This window comes from Moschus berezovskii, chromosome 11 (genome assembly GCF_049115385.1).
Source record: "Moschus berezovskii isolate FMDL1 chromosome 11, NW_MosBer_1.0, whole genome shotgun sequence".
NCBI classification, from domain to species: Eukaryota; Metazoa; Chordata; class Mammalia; order Artiodactyla; family Moschidae; genus Moschus; species Moschus berezovskii.
In genome coordinates, this window is record NC_142470.1 from 3,138,819 (window position 1) to 3,156,049 (window position 17,231).

The following is a 17,231-nucleotide window of genomic DNA, read 5'->3' on the forward strand; positions in this document are numbered from 1 at the left end:
AGCGCCCCTAGTTGGAAAACCAGCATAAGCGCCACAGGAAAGCGTCAGATCCCAGCCCAGCCACCCAGACCCCGAGACCCATCTGAACCTGGTACAGGTGCCCAACACCCCCCACCACCTCCCGTCATTCTGGCGGGGCTGCCATGGTGACCCCAAGGCCATGAGGGGCTTTGTGGGCAGTGAGTGTGGTGTGCTGGGACCTCCCCAACCCCCTCACTCCCCTGCCCCCGCCCACCTGGTCTCCAGGCCTGGAGGGCTGCTCTGGAGGTGTAAGCTGCCCAGGAACCCACACCTGGTGTCCTGGGTCGGAAGGGATGGCTCCCATCCACCTCCAGGGCCCCTGCTCCCAGAGCCTCGCGTGGGGGTTGGGGGTCTGGGGAGGAGGGAGACAGAGGGCTGGATGGGCCCGTGGCTGTGGAGGCGGGGCTCGGACAGTTCCGGGGCTGTAGGGAGGCTGTCCTGCAGGCCTGCCTGCCTCTGCCCAGGCAGGGAGCTGGCCCAGATGAGGCCTCTGGTGCCTGGCACGGGTCCCCAGGCTCTGTGCCTGGAGGAGAAGTCCCAGTATCAGACAGACGCCAGGGTTTCTCTGGCAACATCAGGGCGGCTTCCCTCCCAGCCTGGCTTCCCTCCCAGCCTGGCACCTGGCCTCCCATGGGCCCAGAGGCCTGGGTGCCCTGGCCCCCGCGTTCCGCTTGCCGCCCGCCTCTGGGCCGTGGACACCGGCTGGTGCCCTCCCAGCCTTCCAGCGGGTGAGTCCTCGGGGGCTCCGCCTGAGCCCTGCCCGGCCTCCCCAGGCCCTTCTCCCTGGGCTGGGCCCAGTGCAGACCAGCCTCCCCTCCTCCGCCCTGCCCCCAGGAGGGGTCTGCGTGCCTGCGGCCCCACTGAGGACTGGGGGCCTCCTGGGGGCCGAGCCAGGCTGGGCGTGTCACGTTCACAGCTCCTGTCTGGGGTCGCTGGCGCTGCTATTCTGAGAGGGAGGTGGTGCCCAGGCAGGCAGGTCTCTGGGCTGTGTGGCCGTGGGCAAGGTGATAGCGCCAGGTTGCCTGGGGGACGCACTGGGCCTGTGTGTGTCATGCGTGTGTGTCTGTGTGTGGTTGTGTGGTGTGTCTGTGTATGTATAGTGTGTTGTCTGTGTGTGTGTTATGTTGCTTGTGTGTGTCTGTGTCCCTTGTGTGTCTGTGTTTGGTGTGTGTGTGGTGTATGTCCATGTGTGATGTGTGGTGTATCTGTGTGTGAGGTGTGTATATTGTGTGTCTGTGTGTGCTGTGTATTGTGTTTCTGTGTGTGAGGTGTGTGGTATGTGTGGTGAGTGCTGGTATATGTGTGTGAGGTATATGTATTGTGTGTCTGTATGTGAAATGTGTATATTGTGTGTCCAGGTGTGCAGTGTGTGCTGTGTTTCTGTGTGTGAGGTGTGTGGTGTGTGCTGTGTGTCCATGTGTAAGGTGTATGTATTGTGTGTCTGTATGTGAGGTGTGTATATTGTGTGTCTGTGTGTGTGTTGTGTTTCTGTGTGTGAGGTGTATGTGTTGTGTGTCCATGTGTGTGGTGTGTGTCTGTGTGTGGTATGTGCTGTGTGTCTTGTGAGGTGTGTGTATTGTGTGTCTGTGTGGTGTGTGTGTCTGTATGTGAAGTGTGTGTGTTGTGTGTCCATGTGTGTGGTGTGTAGTGTGTGTCTGTGTGTTATCTGTCTGTATGTGAGGTGTGTGTGCTGTGTGTCTGTGTGGTGTGTGAGTCTGTGTGTGAGGTGTCTATGGTGTGTGTCTGTGTGTGTGCTATGTCTGTGTGGTGTGTTGTCTGTGTGTGAGGTGTGTGTGCTGTGTGTCTGTGGAGATTTGTGTGTTGTGTGTCTGTGTGGTGTGTGTTGTGTGTCTGTATGTGTGTTGTGTGTGCTGTGTGTCTGTGTGTGAGGTGTCTGTGGTGTGTGTCTGTGTGTGTTGTCTGTATGTGAGGTGTGTGTGCTGTGTGTCTGTGTGTGGTGTGTGTCTGTGAGATGTGTATGTTGTGTGTCTATGTGGTGTGTGTGTCTGTGAGGTGTGTGTGTTGTGTGTGTGTCTGTGTGTTGTGTGTCTGTGTGTGCTGTGTGTCCGTGTGTGGTGTGTGTCTGTGAGATGTGTATGTTGTGTGTCTATGTGGTGTGTGTGTCTATGAGGTGTGTGTGTCTGTGTGTTGTGTGTGTTGTGTGTCTGTGTGTGCTTTGTGTCTGTGTGTGGTGTGTGTCTGTGTGAGATGTGTATGTTGTGTGTCTATGTGGTGTGTGTGTCTGTGAGGTGTGTGTGTTGTGTGTGTGTCTGTGTGTTGTGTGTGTTGTGTGTCTGTGTGTGCTGTGTGTCCGTGTGTGGTGTGTGTCTGTGAGATGTGTATGTTGTGTGTCTATGTGGTGTGTGTGTCTGTGAGGTGTGTGTGTCTGTGAGGTGTGTGTGTTGTGTGTGTGTCTGTGTGTTGTGTGTGTTGTGTGTCTGTGTGTGCTGTGTGTCCGTGTGTGGTGTGTGTCTGTGAGATGTGTATGTTGTGTGTCTATGTGGTGTGTGTGTCTGTGAGGTGTGTGTGTCAGTGTGTTGTGTGTGCTGTGTGTCTGTGTGTGCTTTGTGTCTGTGTGTGGTGTGTGTCTGTGTGAGATGTGTATGTTATGTGTCTATGTGGTGTGTGTGTCTGTGAGGTGTGTGTGTTGTGTGTGTGTCTGTGTGTTGTGTGTGTTGTGTGTCTGTGTGTGCTGTGTGTCCGTGTGTATGGCGGCTGTCCGAGGGAACACATGTGTCTCTGAGCCTCAGGGCAGGCTGTCTGCAGGTCACTTCCTGACGGGCCGGGGGGGCCTGGCTCAGCCTCGGGCCGGCCTCCTGCAGCCTCTTGGCTCCTTGGCCCTCGGCTCCCCGAGCCCCCGACCTGCTCCTGGGGAGACTCTCGGGCCCCTCGTCCCCAGGGCTGGGCCGGCAGCTGGCTATCGGGTGCCATGGCGACGTGCAGGGCTGTGTCCACTGTCACCACTGCGCCCCCTCTGTGGTCTCTGCCCGGGGCCCTGGGGGCTGTGGGCGTGGTGGACCATGGGCCGCAGCCTGCTCGGGCTTGCTCGGGCCAGCGGTCCTGGGGACATAGCGGGGACAGTAAACAGTGCGGCTGTAAAGAGCAGAGCCAGGCCGGCTTCCAGGAGACAGCGCCTTCCCGCCCTCTGCCAGCCAGTGGGGCTGCTTCTCACGCTACAGCGGGCTGCGGGGGTGGTGACCCCGGCCAGGGACAGCCCCTGGTGGCAGCGAGGGACGGAACCAGCTGCGCGGGCGGGGCGCTGCTTTCTGGCCTGGCTGCCGGGGTCAGGCACGGCAGGGGGCCTGGGCTGGCCCGAGTGTGGACAGAGGCATCCGCTCTCGCTTCTCAGTGGGTGCCTGGCCTGGGGGGGCACTGAGTGCAAGGTGTCTTCTGCCACTCATGAGAGCCCCACCGAATGAAGTGCTGTTGTGCCCACTTTCCTGATGAGCAAACTGAACGCCCTCCCCGAGGTCACCAGCAGGTACCTGACGAGCCTGGAGTTGGGGCCCCACCGCGGCAGCCACCAGGAGCCAGGCAGGGGGATCCGGGGCCGATGGGCTTGCTCTTTGCACCAGCCCCTCCCAGCCGAGAACCCCATCCCTCGTGAGGCCACCCAGCTCTGATCAGACTCAGCGTGGCCCTGGGGAACCACGGGTGCTGTCTCTCCCAGCTCCGGGGGAGCAGCCGGTCATAGAGACTCCTGCCCGGCTTCCGGTCCTGCCGGGGCCAGGACACGAGACTCCGGCTGAGCCTGTCTGAGCCACCAGAGCGGGGTTCCTCCCAAGGGACCCTCAGTGGGACAGCTGAGATGGGACCCCCACGCCTCCACACGGGGCCTGGCTGGGCTGGGGGCTCCCGCAGCCATCTGCATCTGCGTTCAGGCCACCACCATCCCATAGTCGTCCCCAACCCAGGGGAGGGGAAGCAGTCAGACAGGGGCCCCCACTCCCAGGGAGGGGAGGGGATCTTCCTTGGAGAGAGTGCATCAGGCCGGCAGAAGCCAGGGAGGGTTCAGGAGGGCGGGCTGCGGGCCCCACACCCGCTGGAGGGGCTCAGCTGAGATGCTTCGGGCACACCTGCCAGGGGAGGGTGGCTGTCCACCCCACACCACAACCTCTGCCCAGTGGCCTTCTTGGAGCCGCGCAGAACGTTACCCCGGGGAGACCTGACACTGCCACTCGCGGCCATCCAGCTGCAGCCCGGCGCAAAGCCCGATGGCCGCCCCCGTGGGAACGAGCGATGTGACATGCAGGGGTGGCAGGAGAGGGGTTCCTGGGCAGGGAGCAGCCGGTCTCCCCAAGTAAGAGGCTGCGTCTGGAAGGGGTTCCGCAGCTGGGTGGGCAGGAGGAGAGGGAACCCGCTCAGGGCTTGTCAGAGCTCACAGGGCAACAGAGCCCATTAGGTTTCATTCCAAGTTCTTCTGCCTTCATGTCTAGGATTGTGCTTTTATCGCCAGCAGCCCCAGTGGCTCGAGAGGTAAAATATCTGCCTGCAAAGCAGGAGATGCAGGAGGTTCGATCCCTGGGTGGAGAAGATTCCCCTGGGGAAGATTTGAAATGGCAACCCACTCTAGTGTTCCTGCCTGGAGAATCCCAGGGATGGAGGAGCCTGGAGGGCTACAGTCCATTGGGCCGCACAGAGTTGGACATGACTGAGCACACACAGGCATGTAGTATGCACACAGAGGGTTTGAAGTGACTGCCCCGCCGTGTTTATGACTCAGCTTCTTCCTGGAGAAGTTGGTCTCCGCTGACCGCTGGGGGTAGCTCAGTCCCTGCTGATGGGAACAAAGAGTCACCAGGCTCATCTGTTAGGAGAAACTTCTCATATTGGGGCTCCTGCCACTTTCTCTCAGAGTGGCCCTTTCTCTCTGCCCTCCAGAGGGGGCTGGGAGTCCAGAGGATGCTGGGAGGATGTCCCCCCACCCCAAGGACCCCAATTGATGGGGAAGCCTGAGGGCCTGGCCGAGGGAAGTCGTTCAGCAATGGGGTCAGACTTCTGCTCGGGTGTGTGATCCTGCGGCCAGAGCGAAGGGGGGCTGGGAAGGGCTTTCATTCTTGCCAAGGTCGCAGGGGGATTTGCCGGGGGAGGGGGCCCTTTGGGAATGATGGAGGTGGAGCTGTCTGGGGGTCCTGTCAGCTGTCCAGGCTCTAGGGGCTATGTGGGGGACACCATGGTCATTCCTGATGACGTCCCCCCACCACCCAAACTTGCAGCCACGTCCTAAGACCTGCCACGCCTCCTGCGTGTTGGGCACTGTGCCACAACACACCTCTGCCTGAAGCCCTCCTGGAGGGGCCTGCTGTCCTGTGCAGACCCGGCTTAGTGTCCCGGGGCCCCAGCCACTTGCAAACATCCTGAATCTATTTCAATTTCACCTGGCGATGTCTCCAGGGGAGCGGGCCAGCCTGGGCAGGGCAGGGCTCCAGGGCAGGGCAGGGCTCCAGGCCAGGGGCACGGGGCAGAGCTGACCCCATGGGGCTGCTGGCTGAGGAAGCTGACCACAGAGGGATAGTCTTTCTGGGCTGCTAGTGTGCTTGAGGGCCCCAGGGCCGGGGGCTGGATCTGGGGTCCGGGAGGCTCTGTACCTGCCCCAACCCAGTGCAAACGGCAGGGGAGGTTGAATCGGGGCGGAGCAGGGCACCAGGCAGGGTCCATCCTGGGCCACTCTTGCTCTGACTGGCAGTGCAAGCTGGGACTGTGTCCCAGTGACCAGAGCCCTGCCCTGCATCCTGCCCAGACGGCAGTGTCTCCAGGTGTCCCTGGCTCCCCAGGGCGGGCCCCTCAGAAGGAACCTCTAGGATGGCTCTCCATTCTCCACGCCTGCCTGGAATTAGGGGGTCTGGAGGTCTTTTGATGCAGACCCCTCACTTTCTTAGGAGCCATTCTGGAAGGAGTGCCTTCAGGGCTATTGCTAATGCTGATAAATATCGTAGCCCCTCAGCCATTCCCAGACGGACCGCTGGTGAGTGCTGGCCACTCTGGAGGGCCCTGCTGTGGGGGTGAACTCACCAGAGCTCACAATACCCGGGGCGGGGGTGGGGTCCCTGGTTGCCCAAGGTTACCCTGCTGGCTAGGGCGGAGCTGGATTTGAACCAGCTCTCCTCCTGGGGGACCATGCCTAGCCCAGGGCCAGTGGACCGCAGAGCCCGCGTCCTCTCCACCGCGCCGCCCCACCAGGATTGTCAAGCAGGTGACAGGAAGCCCACTGGAGGTAGCCAGGTGGGAACACTCAGGCCTCTGCGGCGACCATTTCTGTGGTCAAAGGGGTGCACTGAGCCTGTGCCGGAGAGCAGGATGCCAGACCCGCCTCCCTGGACCAGTTCACAGAAGCCAAAGCATCAGGGCCGGAGCTCTCAGCCCCTCATCCAGCTGCTGGCAACGTGCCCCGGGCTGGCTCCTCTCCTCTGCCCAGACCCTCAGACTGACCCCAACCCGCAGCTGACCCTTGAGCCCGACACCAGTGTGAGGCTGAGCCCATGCCTGCCCCTGCCCACCCCCGGCCCCAGCCCTCACGTCATCCCTGCTCTGGCCCAGGCCAAGCCTGACCCCAGCCCTGGCCAGCTCACCACATGGCAGCTGCTGGCCCTGGCACCCTAGGAGGACTGGGGTGGGCGTGCTGCCTGGGGGCCAGCAAGAGCTGCAGGCCTGGCTCTCTGTTGCTGCATGACACGAGGTTATTATGCTGTCATGAGGTCACCCGGAATTCTCACCCTCCACTGAGGGTCACTGCATTGGGAAGCCCCCCGCCCCAGGCTTTTGCCAGTCCAGGGCCTGGCAGCCCACTGTGCCCACCCCGTTTCCGTGACTGTCCTGAGAGTTTCCAGCATGGGCCAGGGGACAGGGACAGGCCAGCACCAGGAGCCAGGCAGTGGCCAGCTCACCTTGAGCTGGGGGGACCGCCAGGCAGCTGTGGACCTGGGGCTGCCCCGTGAAAGCACCATCTGGCCCCAGGCCAGGCGGTGACAGAGGCTCACCGGCTCCACCTTCGCTCCCAGCCCTGCTGCCATGTCTGCCTCGGTCATGGTGATGCTGCCCACCTGCCAGGGGGACATGATCCAGCCCCGCCCCAAAGAGAGCCAGAGGCTGTGCCCTGTCTCCCTCGGGGCCCCAGGCGGATGGGCGTTCCGGAGGGCCAGCGCCAGGTCCGGGCCGTGTTTGTGCCAACTTAGGTGTGCGTGTCAGCTCACAGATGTTGAGGTGCCGTCAGGGAGGTGGCCACGCCTTCCCTGGAGGGCAGCTGAGGTGGCGTGGGGAGTGAGGTCATGGGCCAGGGTGCTTCTGTGTGCCTTCTCCCTGAGTCTGTAAATTGGGCTGACGGTGGTGCCCCCCCGAAAGAGGTATGGCTGGGATTCGAGACAGGGCGTCGCTGCACTGCCACCCACGGAGGGGGGTGCCTGTTATTGGCCCCTCATCCCTTTCTCCAGGGATCAAACCCCTGGTGGCTTAGACGGTAAAGCGTCTGCCTGCAATGAGGGAGACCTGGGCTGGGAAGATCTCCTGGCGAGGGCAATGGCACCCCACTCCAGTGCTCTTGCCTGGAAAGTCGCATAGACGGAGGAGCCTGGTGGGCTGCAGTCCGTGGGGTCGCAGGGAGTCGGACACGACTGCGCGGCTTCCCTGTCACCTCTCACCTTTCTCAGTCTGAGACAGGAAAACGGAGCGGGAGGCACTGGAGACCGTGTGCACGGGGGGCGCATGTGACACATTTTGCTCAGCAACACCACGTCTCTGCACCTGACAGGTTGTGTCTGCCTCTCTCCCCCAAGGGAAGACAGGCTCTGTCCACCGGCAGCCGAAGATGATGGCATGGCGGCCATGAGGTGGCCCGAGCCCCGCCGGCAGGCAGGCGCCCTGCAGGAATCTCCCCCCGCCACCTGGTCTGACTTCATGGAGGAGCCTGGCCGCCGGGGGCAGGCCTGCAGTGTCCCCACGTGGTTGACTGATGAGGAAGCCAAGGATGGGGACAGCTCCGTGTCATCGGGCCGCCTCTCTGGCTCCTCGGGGGGCCACGAGTCGTGCACCCCCCGCCACAGGACTTGGACTGAGAGGGCCCCCCAGGTGCCAAGGCCACCGCGGCAGCCGAGAGAGAGCAACCCCCGGCTGGAGCAGCTGAGGGACAAGATCCGGGCCCAGGCCCAGCGGCAGACAAGCTGCACCTCGCTGGGCACCTCGACACCCTCCAGCGCCTCACACCTCTACAAAGCCCCCACACCAGCGCCTCGGAGGAAGGCCCGAAAGCCGTCAAACCCCCCACCAGCCCCGGCCTACCCAGGTCAGTGGGGCAGCTCTCCCCGGAGAGGGACAGGCAGGGAGAGGGGAGAAAGCGATGAGATTGGGCCGCTGCAGGCCGGGCCCCACCTGGGCTGGTGGCCCCCTGGGAGGCTGGGGCAGTGTGCCCCGCAGCCCTAGAGGGTCTCGGAGTCTGGGAAGCTGAGTAGAGATAGAGTCCTCCTGGGGCTACATTCAAGCTGGGTTTAAGCACGAGGAAGCATTCACTCATCCAGGACATGGAGACCACCTGGTGGAAACAAGAGGGAGGGTGGGTGCAAGGGCAGGTGCAGGGAGGCTAGAGGGTGTGCAAGGGGCATGGATGGGAGGAAGGCCTGCAGAAGGCCCCCGAGGGGCTCTAGGGCCCTCAAACCAGGGACTTTTGAGCGGCTGCCAAAGGAGGACCTTTCCTTGGACATTTCCTCGTGGGTTCACAGTCCTCACGATGCCCCTTCTGCTGCTGCGCCGGGCTCAGGCATCCTGTCTGTGCTGTTCTCAGTCGCTCAATCATGTCTGACTCTTTGCAACCCCATGGACTGCAGCCCGCCAGGCTCCTCTGTCCGTAGGAATTCTCCAGGCAAGAGTACTTGCCTCCTCCAGGGGATCTTTCCAACCCAGAGATTGAACCCAGGTCTCTCGCTTTGCAGGCGGATCCTTTACCAGCTAAGGCACCAGGGAAGCCAAGGCCTTGGACGTGGACTGTATAGTCCATGGGGTCGCAGAGAGTCAGACGCGAATGAGTGACTCACTTTTGCTTTCACTTCAGGCATCCCGAGTGGAACTGAAAGTGGAGTCGAAGAGAAGGCAACCTCTGGCCAGGGGCGCGAGGCCTCCAGGGTCTCCCAGCACCAGGCCCCAGGTTAGTGGGCCTGTGGCCAGCCATCCCAGCACCCCCCACACCCCTGGACACTCAGGCCAGGTGTGGGCAGCATGGTCATGGGGCCAGCAGTCTCCAGGCAGCCTCTCTGTCTGTGGGATTGGCTCTGTTACCTCCCTACTCACCGAGGAGGATACTGAGGGTCAGAGAGGACCCCAGCAGTGAAGGGGCCAAGCAGGGATTTGCTCTCAGCCCGCCATTCTCTGGAGACCACTTTCCAGTCACCAGGGAAGGAATCCAGATGGGCTCTGCAGGGCAGGCTGGGGCTCAAAGACAGGGGCCCTGGGCAAGGACACCCACTGGCTGAGCTGCTCTGCACAGCACAGTCACAGGCCGGGCACAGTCTGGGCTTGAGGCTGTCAGCTCCTGTCAGCTCCTGGGCTTGCTGGTCCATTCTGCAGGCAGGAGGCATTGCCGACCTGCCCCACAGATGGCCTTGCCCAGCCTGGGAGGAGCTGAAGGGTCGACAGTGGGTTGGCAGACTTCCAGATGGGGGAGGAAGGGTCCAGGGGCTCAGGGAACCAGTAGACTGGCTCACTCAGCAAGTAGGAGGGGTGAGTCTGAGTTGGGGGCTCGACTGGAGCCACTCCCAGGGCTAAGGAATCTTGGCATCGCTGCCGTAGGACAGTTGGAAGGTTCTGGGCAGGGAGACCTCAGCAGGTCTGGGCATTGACTGCTTGCTCAGTTTGTGGGGTGGGCACCAGGTGGAGGGGCCGTCTCTATAGTCCAGCAGGATTCTGGAGACCCCAGAAAGGGGCAGGGAGAGAGCTCAGGAGCTGAGGTCAGGCTGCCCTGGAGGCCCGAGGCTTTGGGGGTCTCTGGCCAGGGTTTTCAAGAGTCAGGCCCTCAGGGGTCCGTCACGTATCCTAGCGGCGCTGTGGTGGGTGGGGTGGGATGAGGGTTGGTCGACACCTGAGTCTACATCCTCTAGCTGGCAGCCACAGACCCGCTTCCGGTCTGCCCAGCCAGAGGTGCGAGCCAAGTGCAGCCCCAGGCAGAGTGAAGGGCGCCGGCTGTGTGAAGCCAAGAGGCAAAGCCTCTCTCTGACCCGGCTCTGGCCCGATCGTGGACCCTGGAGGCTCCCCGGAAGTGGCAGTGGCTCACGTGAGCTCCCTGGTCTCTCCCCTTGGGGACAGAGGACCTCGATGGCCTTGGCTCATCCCACAGGGCACTGTCTGCGTCTCCCCACACAGAGGCCGCTGGGGCCTCTTGGCTAAAATCACGACCCGGCCATGATCTCTCAGGGAGCTCAGTGCCCAGTGGCATCAATCATTAGCCCCTCCTCATTTTAGAATCCTCTGGAAGCAGGGCATGGGTCAGGGCCTGGGTCTTTTTTTTATTTTAATTGTGGCAAAATACACATGAAGTTTAGAGATGCAGGTTTGATCACTGGATTGGGAAGATCCCCCTGGGGTAGGAAATGGCAACCCACTCCAGTACTCTTGCCTGGGAAATTCCATGGACAGAGGAGCCTGGCGGGCTACAGTCCATGGAGTCTTAGAGTGGGACACAACTGCACACTCGCGCATACACACACACACACAGTTTCCCATTTTTACTATGTTTATGTACAAAGTTACTTTGTTTCCAGGGGTTTGACCCCTCTAGGGACTTCATATGAGTGAAATCCTACTGGGTTTGTCCTTTCGTGTGAACCTGGGGCTTGAGGCCGCTCCTGCTGAGGGAGTGGTGGAGTGCCAAGGCCGGGACCCCGCTGCTCTGCAGAGGCCTGGGAGTCCCTGGGGCCTGGCTCCTCTCTTCGCATGCTCCCCAGGCCTCCTGGGGGCCCACTGGGCCGGGCCTGGCTCTCATGGCTCACCAGCTGGGTGGCCGTTTGGTGTTTCCCAGATGCTGCCCCCACCCAGCAAGGGACAGAGACAAATAAGGCCAAACAGAGCGGGGCCTGGCCAAACACTGGCCTTTGGGCAACCAGCCCCTGTGCCTGCTGGGGGACTTGATTCTCCTGTCCCCGCCCATCCAACTGGGGCAGCCCCGCCGTGCCAAGGCCCCTCTGGGTCTGGTGCACACTGCTTTCCCTGAACATTCGGGAAACTAAGATCATGGTTTCCGATCCCATCATTCATGGCAAATAGATGGGGAAGAGTGACAGACTTTATTTTCTTGGGCTCAAAAATCACTGCAGATGGTGACTGCAGCCATGAGATTAAAAGACACTTGCTCCTTGGAAGGTTTGTCTATGACAAACCTAGACAGCATATTAAAAAGCAGAGACATCACTTTGCCAACAAAGGTCCGTACAGTCAAAGCTATGGTTTTTCCAGTAGTCGTGTACAGATGTGAGAGTTGGCGCTTAAAGAAGCCTGAGTGCCAAAGAATTGATACTTTCAAATTATGTTGCTGGAAAAGACTCTCGAGAGTCTCTTGGACTGTGAGGAGATCAAACCAATCAATCCAAAAGGAAATCAACCTTGAATATTCACTGGAAGGACTGATGCTGAAGCTGAAGCTCCAATATTTTGGCCACCTGATGCGAAGAGTTGACTCACTGGAAAAGACCCTGATGCTGAGGGTAGGAGGAGAAGGAAGCAACAGAGGCTGAGATGGTTGGATGGCAACACTGACTCAATGGACATGAATTTGAGCACACTCCAGGGGATAGTGGAGGACAGACAGGCTAGCGTGCTGCAGTCCATGGGGCCGCAAAGAGTCGGACATGACTGAGCAACTGAACAGCAACCTCTCCCTGATGAGCTGATGTCCCATCTGGCTAGCTGCCTGCCACAGCTTTGCTCATGGGCTTATGCAGCCATTTATTCACTCAACAAACACAAGTGCTGTGGGCCAGCTCAAGCCAGGTGCTGTGCTCAGGGGCTCTGGGGATTGGTGCATGGTCAAGGCTGTGAGGGAAGGCGAGGCGAGCCCAACCCTGCAGGGAACCTCCCCGGGGGGCAGGGGGGGCGGCATGCAGGGACAGTCGGTCTGGAGAGCAGGCTGACCGTGTGCTGTGCTGCTACTCAGCCTTCTCTCCCCTGCTTCCCTCTTCTCCTCTCGGTGAAGTTGCACAGGAAAAACCCAAAAGGATGAAAAGTAGTTCTTGCAAAACAGAGAAGGCCCCCAAGACGCCTGCCCCTAGGAGAGCTGCCAAAGACACAGGTAGGGTTGGCCCAGGCAGGGCCCGGCAGGGCTTGGGGACAGGACGTTACGGTCCAGGCTCAGGAGGCGGGCACATGGCTCGTTTCTGGAGCCCGGACGGCGGGTGCTGCACTGGCTGTGCCTTGGAAAGGCGGGCATGAAGCGGGGGCAGGCGAGGTGCTGGTTGACGGACGTGCTTGCTTTCTCGTGACTCAGCGTCACCGGGCAAGCCATGGCCGTTTTATTGTCATCAACGGCGGGAAGCATGACTGAGAGATGAGTCTCCCTGTCGCCTGGTTTGGAATGTAGACACCAGGCAGTGAGCCTGGGAGGCCAGCTTCCCCTGGGGTGCCTGGAGGGAGGAAAGGCAGGGCAGTGCCCACTTCCGATGATCCCTCGGAGAGGACGCGTCAGCTGCCTGAGAGTTCTGTGCAGGGGTCTTGGTGGTGCTGGGCCGCTCGGTCACAGAGAAATTCCTAACTCAGGAGTCTCCCCTGAGGGTGCGTCGTGAGGTTGTGTCCAGCGAAGACCCAGCTGCCCACCCTGGCCCCTTCGTGGAGCTTGTGGGGTGAATGAGCTGGATGTGGGCTGTGGGGAGCAGAGCGGGCAGCCTTCCTCTGGGCCTTCCTTCAGAACAGCCTGGGTGGGATTGGGTGACATGCTCAGGGCTGGGCTCCCTCTGCCCGTGTGTGCCAAGCACGCAAGTGACAGCGGCTCATGTAACTTCGCACAGCGCTCCTCCGAGGCAGACAGGCTTGCTCCCATTTTGCAGATGAGGAAACTGAGGCTCAGAAAGGTTCACCAGCCTGCCTGGGGTCACACAGGCCAACCACGGTTGGCTCCAGCCCTGTGCTCCCCGCCTGAGAGACCCCAGCTGTGCACACTTGGACGCACGCCTGGAGGCCTTCTCCAGGTCACCCTCAGGGGACCACAGACTTTGGGGACACCAATGGAGAGCCCCCCTCCAGGTGGGGAGAGCCCTGGGGGGCTGAGGCCTGCTCTGTGGGGACCCCTGGCCTTGCTCGGATAAGCAGCACTGGCGCTGGAGCTGTTTTCAGTTTCCCCCGGGCATGATATCACAGCCCTGGACGGGACTGCCAGTGTGAGGCCTGCCCACGCCTTCAGATTCCTGCCGCCTCTGCCCTTGGGCAAACCCGCAGTCCCGGCGGCCTGAGTGACTGTCCTCCTCCTCTGCGCCTCAGTGGAGGTGGGCCCAGAGCAATAGGGAGACACATTGGCAAAACCCCCACTGGAAAGACGGTGATACAGAGAAGATTCCAGAAGGCCACTGAAAAAGCACAAAACATAACAATTTTCTGCATCATGCTTCCCCCTGCTCCTGGACCTTGGGGTTTGTTTTATTTTAATGGCTCCTTTGAAAAATGACCTGCCTCCTGCCTGACACTGGGTCAAAAGGGCGTGCCACGGGCTGCATCCATCACCGCAACCGCCGTGTCACCCGACGGAGTTGACCATTAGTTTCTGTCAGTGACGAAGTCACAGCTGGGCTAAGAAGAGATGAGTTTGGGTTCAGAGGTCAGAGCCACAGGACTTGGGAATTGGATGAATTAGAAATTTGCTGTAGTTAACAAAAAATTAAATCACAATAGTTATAAAATATTCATCCATCCGGGCTGAGGGAAAATGAAGCCCGATATTTAATTTCAGATTATAGCACCTCACTTTGCATTTTTTATCATAGATTGGGTTGGCCCTGGAACTTTGACAGGGCACTTGGGGACTTCATCCATTTCCACAGATTAAAAATCCTCTCATAAAAAAATTAATTGCCATTAAACTGCTCTGCGGAAGGAAAAACGTGCCCACCAGGGCCCATTTATTGACCTGGACCCCTCTGGCTGGCTAATGGGGAAGCCAGTGATGTCGGGGCCTGTGGGTGGGGGTGCTCAGAGGGGCCTGCGGCCCCCTCCTCACCCAGTGTGGTCCCTGCTCAGTGCCCCACCCAGCGAGTGTGGCCTTTTTCATGCAGTGCAGCAGCTTTGGGATCCAGGGTGCAGGACCCGTGCTGGGGAGCCCACCCCGCAGGTGCCCCTCATAGGTCAAACGTGGCAGGCAGGTGGGCAGTCCCGAACTCAGCCCTGGTCAGTAGAAGCCTGACCTTTCTGGGAAACTCCTGCAGTGGGGGTGACTGCTTCACTTTTTCATCCTGTGGAGAGACGCGTACAGATGGGGAAATTGAGGCACAGGAAAGTGGTCACTTGCTCAAGGCCTGTGGCTGGAGAACGGAGGAGCGGGGATTTAAACCCATGTCTTGTGGCTAAGCTGGTAAAGAATCTGCCTGCAATGCAGGAGACCTGGGTTCGATCCCTGGGTCGGGAAGATCCCCTGGAGAAGAGATAGACTACCCACTCCAGTATTCTGGCCTGGAGAATTCCATGGACTATACAGTCCATGGGGTCACAACGAGTCGGACACGACTGAGCGACTTTCACTTTTTCAGTGGTTGGACAGGGGCTTCCCAGGTGGCGCTAGTGGTAAAGAATCCGCCTGCCAAGGCAGGAGACGTGGTTTGATCCCTGGGTCGAGAAGATCCCCTGGAGAAGGGAATGGCTTCCCACTCCAGTATTCTGGCCTGGAGAATCCCATGGACAGAGGAGTATGGCGGGCTACAGTCCATGGGGTCGCTGAGAGTCAGACAGGACTGAGAGCCTAGCGCTTTCACTTTCCTGGGACTCCGCCTCCGCTACCCCAGGAGCCTGGTGCGGAGGGCGTGGTCGCAGAGCGGGGCGTGTCTTGGAGGACTCTTCCAGGGGCGTGCCTTTGCAGTGGGCATGGCCACGTCTCGCTCCTTCCTGGGGCTTGGCCTCTGGAAGGCGTGGTCTCTGAGGGCGTGGCTCTGCGTCGCCCTTCCCTTCCATGGAGCTGCATCCTCAGGCCTGTGACCCAAGTCTCAGTCTGGGCTGGGGAGGGCGCCGAGTCTAGGGAGCAGGGTGTGCTAGGTGGGTGATCTCTGCTGTGAGGCGCCGTCTTCGGGCAGAAATGCCCCCAGGACAAGCCTTGGTCTGGGTGGTTTTGTTTTCCTAGGGCGCTGCCTGGGCTGGCTCCCTGCCGTCTGTGTGCGTGAGCCGTGTGTGTGTGTGTGTGTGTGTGTGTGTGTGTGTAAGCGTGTGCGTGAGCCGTGTGTGTGTGTGTGTGTAAGCGTGTGCGTGAGCCGTGTGTGTGTGTGTGAGCGTGTGCGTGAGCCTTCAAGGCCGGTCACTGCTTCCTGCCTCTGCCTCTGCCAAGGCCCTTGTGGTTGGGTCTGTAATGATGGTGGGGCTGTTTATGGCATTTGGTGAGGGTGATTTGGGATTATGAAGTAAAACCTTGATAAATGATGTTTATGACGTGATAGCATTTATTAAAGAAAGTGTTTATGTTTGGGATGTGGCAGCTGTTTGTTAAAACACACTGTCCGGACCCCTCATCCTGCCACCCTGGGTGGCTTTGCTGCTGCCAAAATCTTAGCTTTCTCTGCCCAACAAAGCCAAAGAAAAACAGACGGAGCCAGTTTGTCTGGAGGAAATGGAAGGGTGGCTTTAATCCTCAGCGGGGGAGGCGGGGAACACAGTAGGTCTGTGCCCCACTTCCATGAGAAATCTGGGGATCAAAGAGGAGGGCTGACAGTCAGGGGTCGGGATGAAGAACAGACGTGAGGATCCTGTATTCTTGCTCCTCTTGCATTGTTTCAAAAACAGTCGCAGGCTGGCGTCAGGTGGTCCAGTAGCTGGGTCCTTTGTCTTTCGTGTGTCCCACTGCGACCTCCTTCCTGTAATGTGAAAAGAGACCTCCAAGAGGTGGTCTGCACGAGAGTGCTGTGAAGGGGAACACCCAGAACAGGAGGCGATCAGCATAGAGTTAAGGGAGAGCAGGGCTTCCCTGGCGGCTCAGACAGTAAAGAATCTGCCTGCCGCGCGAGGGACCTGGGTCCTGGGTTCGATCCCTGGGTCAGGAAGATCCCCTGGAGAAAGGAATGGCAACTCCCTCCAGTATTTTTGCCTGGGGAATCCCGTGGACAGAGGAGCCTGGTGGGCTGCAGTCCATGGGGTCACAGAGTCGGACACGACTGAGTGAGTGACGCTAAAGGACAGTAAGTTCAGAAAGAGCTCCTGCAGAGCTAGAGGCGGAGAAGCAAGCTTGGTTGCAGACTACAGACTAGGGACCGTTAAGAACTAGGAGTGGCCATGCCCGCTCACCATTCTCTTTATCTTCTTTGTTCTCAGGGAAGAAAAGAGAAATTCAGCCTTCTGTTTCCCCTTTTCTCGGCAACAGCTTCCTTGATTCCTACCCTGATCCCTGCTCTCACCAGTTTAAAAACAAACGAGTTTCCTCTGGTTCAGGGCAAGTGGTTATCGACAGGGCCGCCCCCACCCTGCGAGCTCTGTGTGTGCTAGTGATTGTCTTGGCTACTGAGCAGCCTTTACGGAGCGTGTGCGGTGCTCCAGGGCCTGTGTTGAATGTTCCACAGAGAAATCCACAGGGAGCGTGTTTTATTACCCCTGAGGGTCAGAGAAATCAGGTCACATGTCCGGGTCATCCTGAGACTCAACTTTGCCCAGGATGCTGGCTAATGGCTGGGGTATGGCCCAGCACCAGAGTGGCCTGCACCCAAGGGCTTTCACCCTGTCCCGTCCGGGAGCATGTGACCTGGTCTCCTGGCTCTGCGAGGAGCTGCCAGCCTTCCCCTCTGGGCCAGCATGCGGAGGGCCCTGGCCACCTGGCTGTATATTGTGTTTTCTCTTTAAGATTCTGAGTTGGTCGGTGTTCATGCCTGGAGGAAAAGACAAGCTCTGGTGAGGGTGCTGCTGGGGCCCCCACCTGCCCTCCCCAAGCTCCAGAGCAAGGCCCCCTCGAGAGACCAGGCCTCTGTCGCAGAATTAGGTATCTTGTGCCTCCGCCTTGACTCTGCTCCACTCCGTGTGGCATATTGGGGTAGGGATTGGGCACCGGGGGAGAGATGCCCAGGCGG

At 59.8% G+C, this 17,231-nt stretch overlaps 1 protein-coding gene across 4 annotated transcripts in view; it reads left to right on the forward strand.

The window, feature by feature from the left end:
* The first annotated feature begins 475 nt into the window (after window positions 1–475).
* CCDC187 (coiled-coil domain containing 187) overlaps window positions 476–17,231 on the forward strand; it is a 53,563-nt gene continuing 36,807 nt past the window's right edge. For 2 of the 4 annotated variants that reach the window (XM_055399978.2, XM_088841039.1), the window contains exons 1-3: window positions 476–749; window positions 7,791–8,296; window positions 9,059–9,151. In XM_055399978.2, coding sequence (XP_055255953.2) covers window positions 652–749; window positions 7,791–8,296; window positions 9,059–9,151 — 697 coding nt within the window. In that variant the 5' untranslated portion in view covers window positions 476–651. Of the gene's footprint in view, window positions 750–7,790; window positions 8,297–9,058; window positions 9,152–12,187; window positions 12,284–17,008; window positions 17,144–17,231 lie in introns of all 4 variants that reach the window. The other 2 variants (XM_088841040.1, XM_055399980.2) reach the window with 2 other exon arrangements.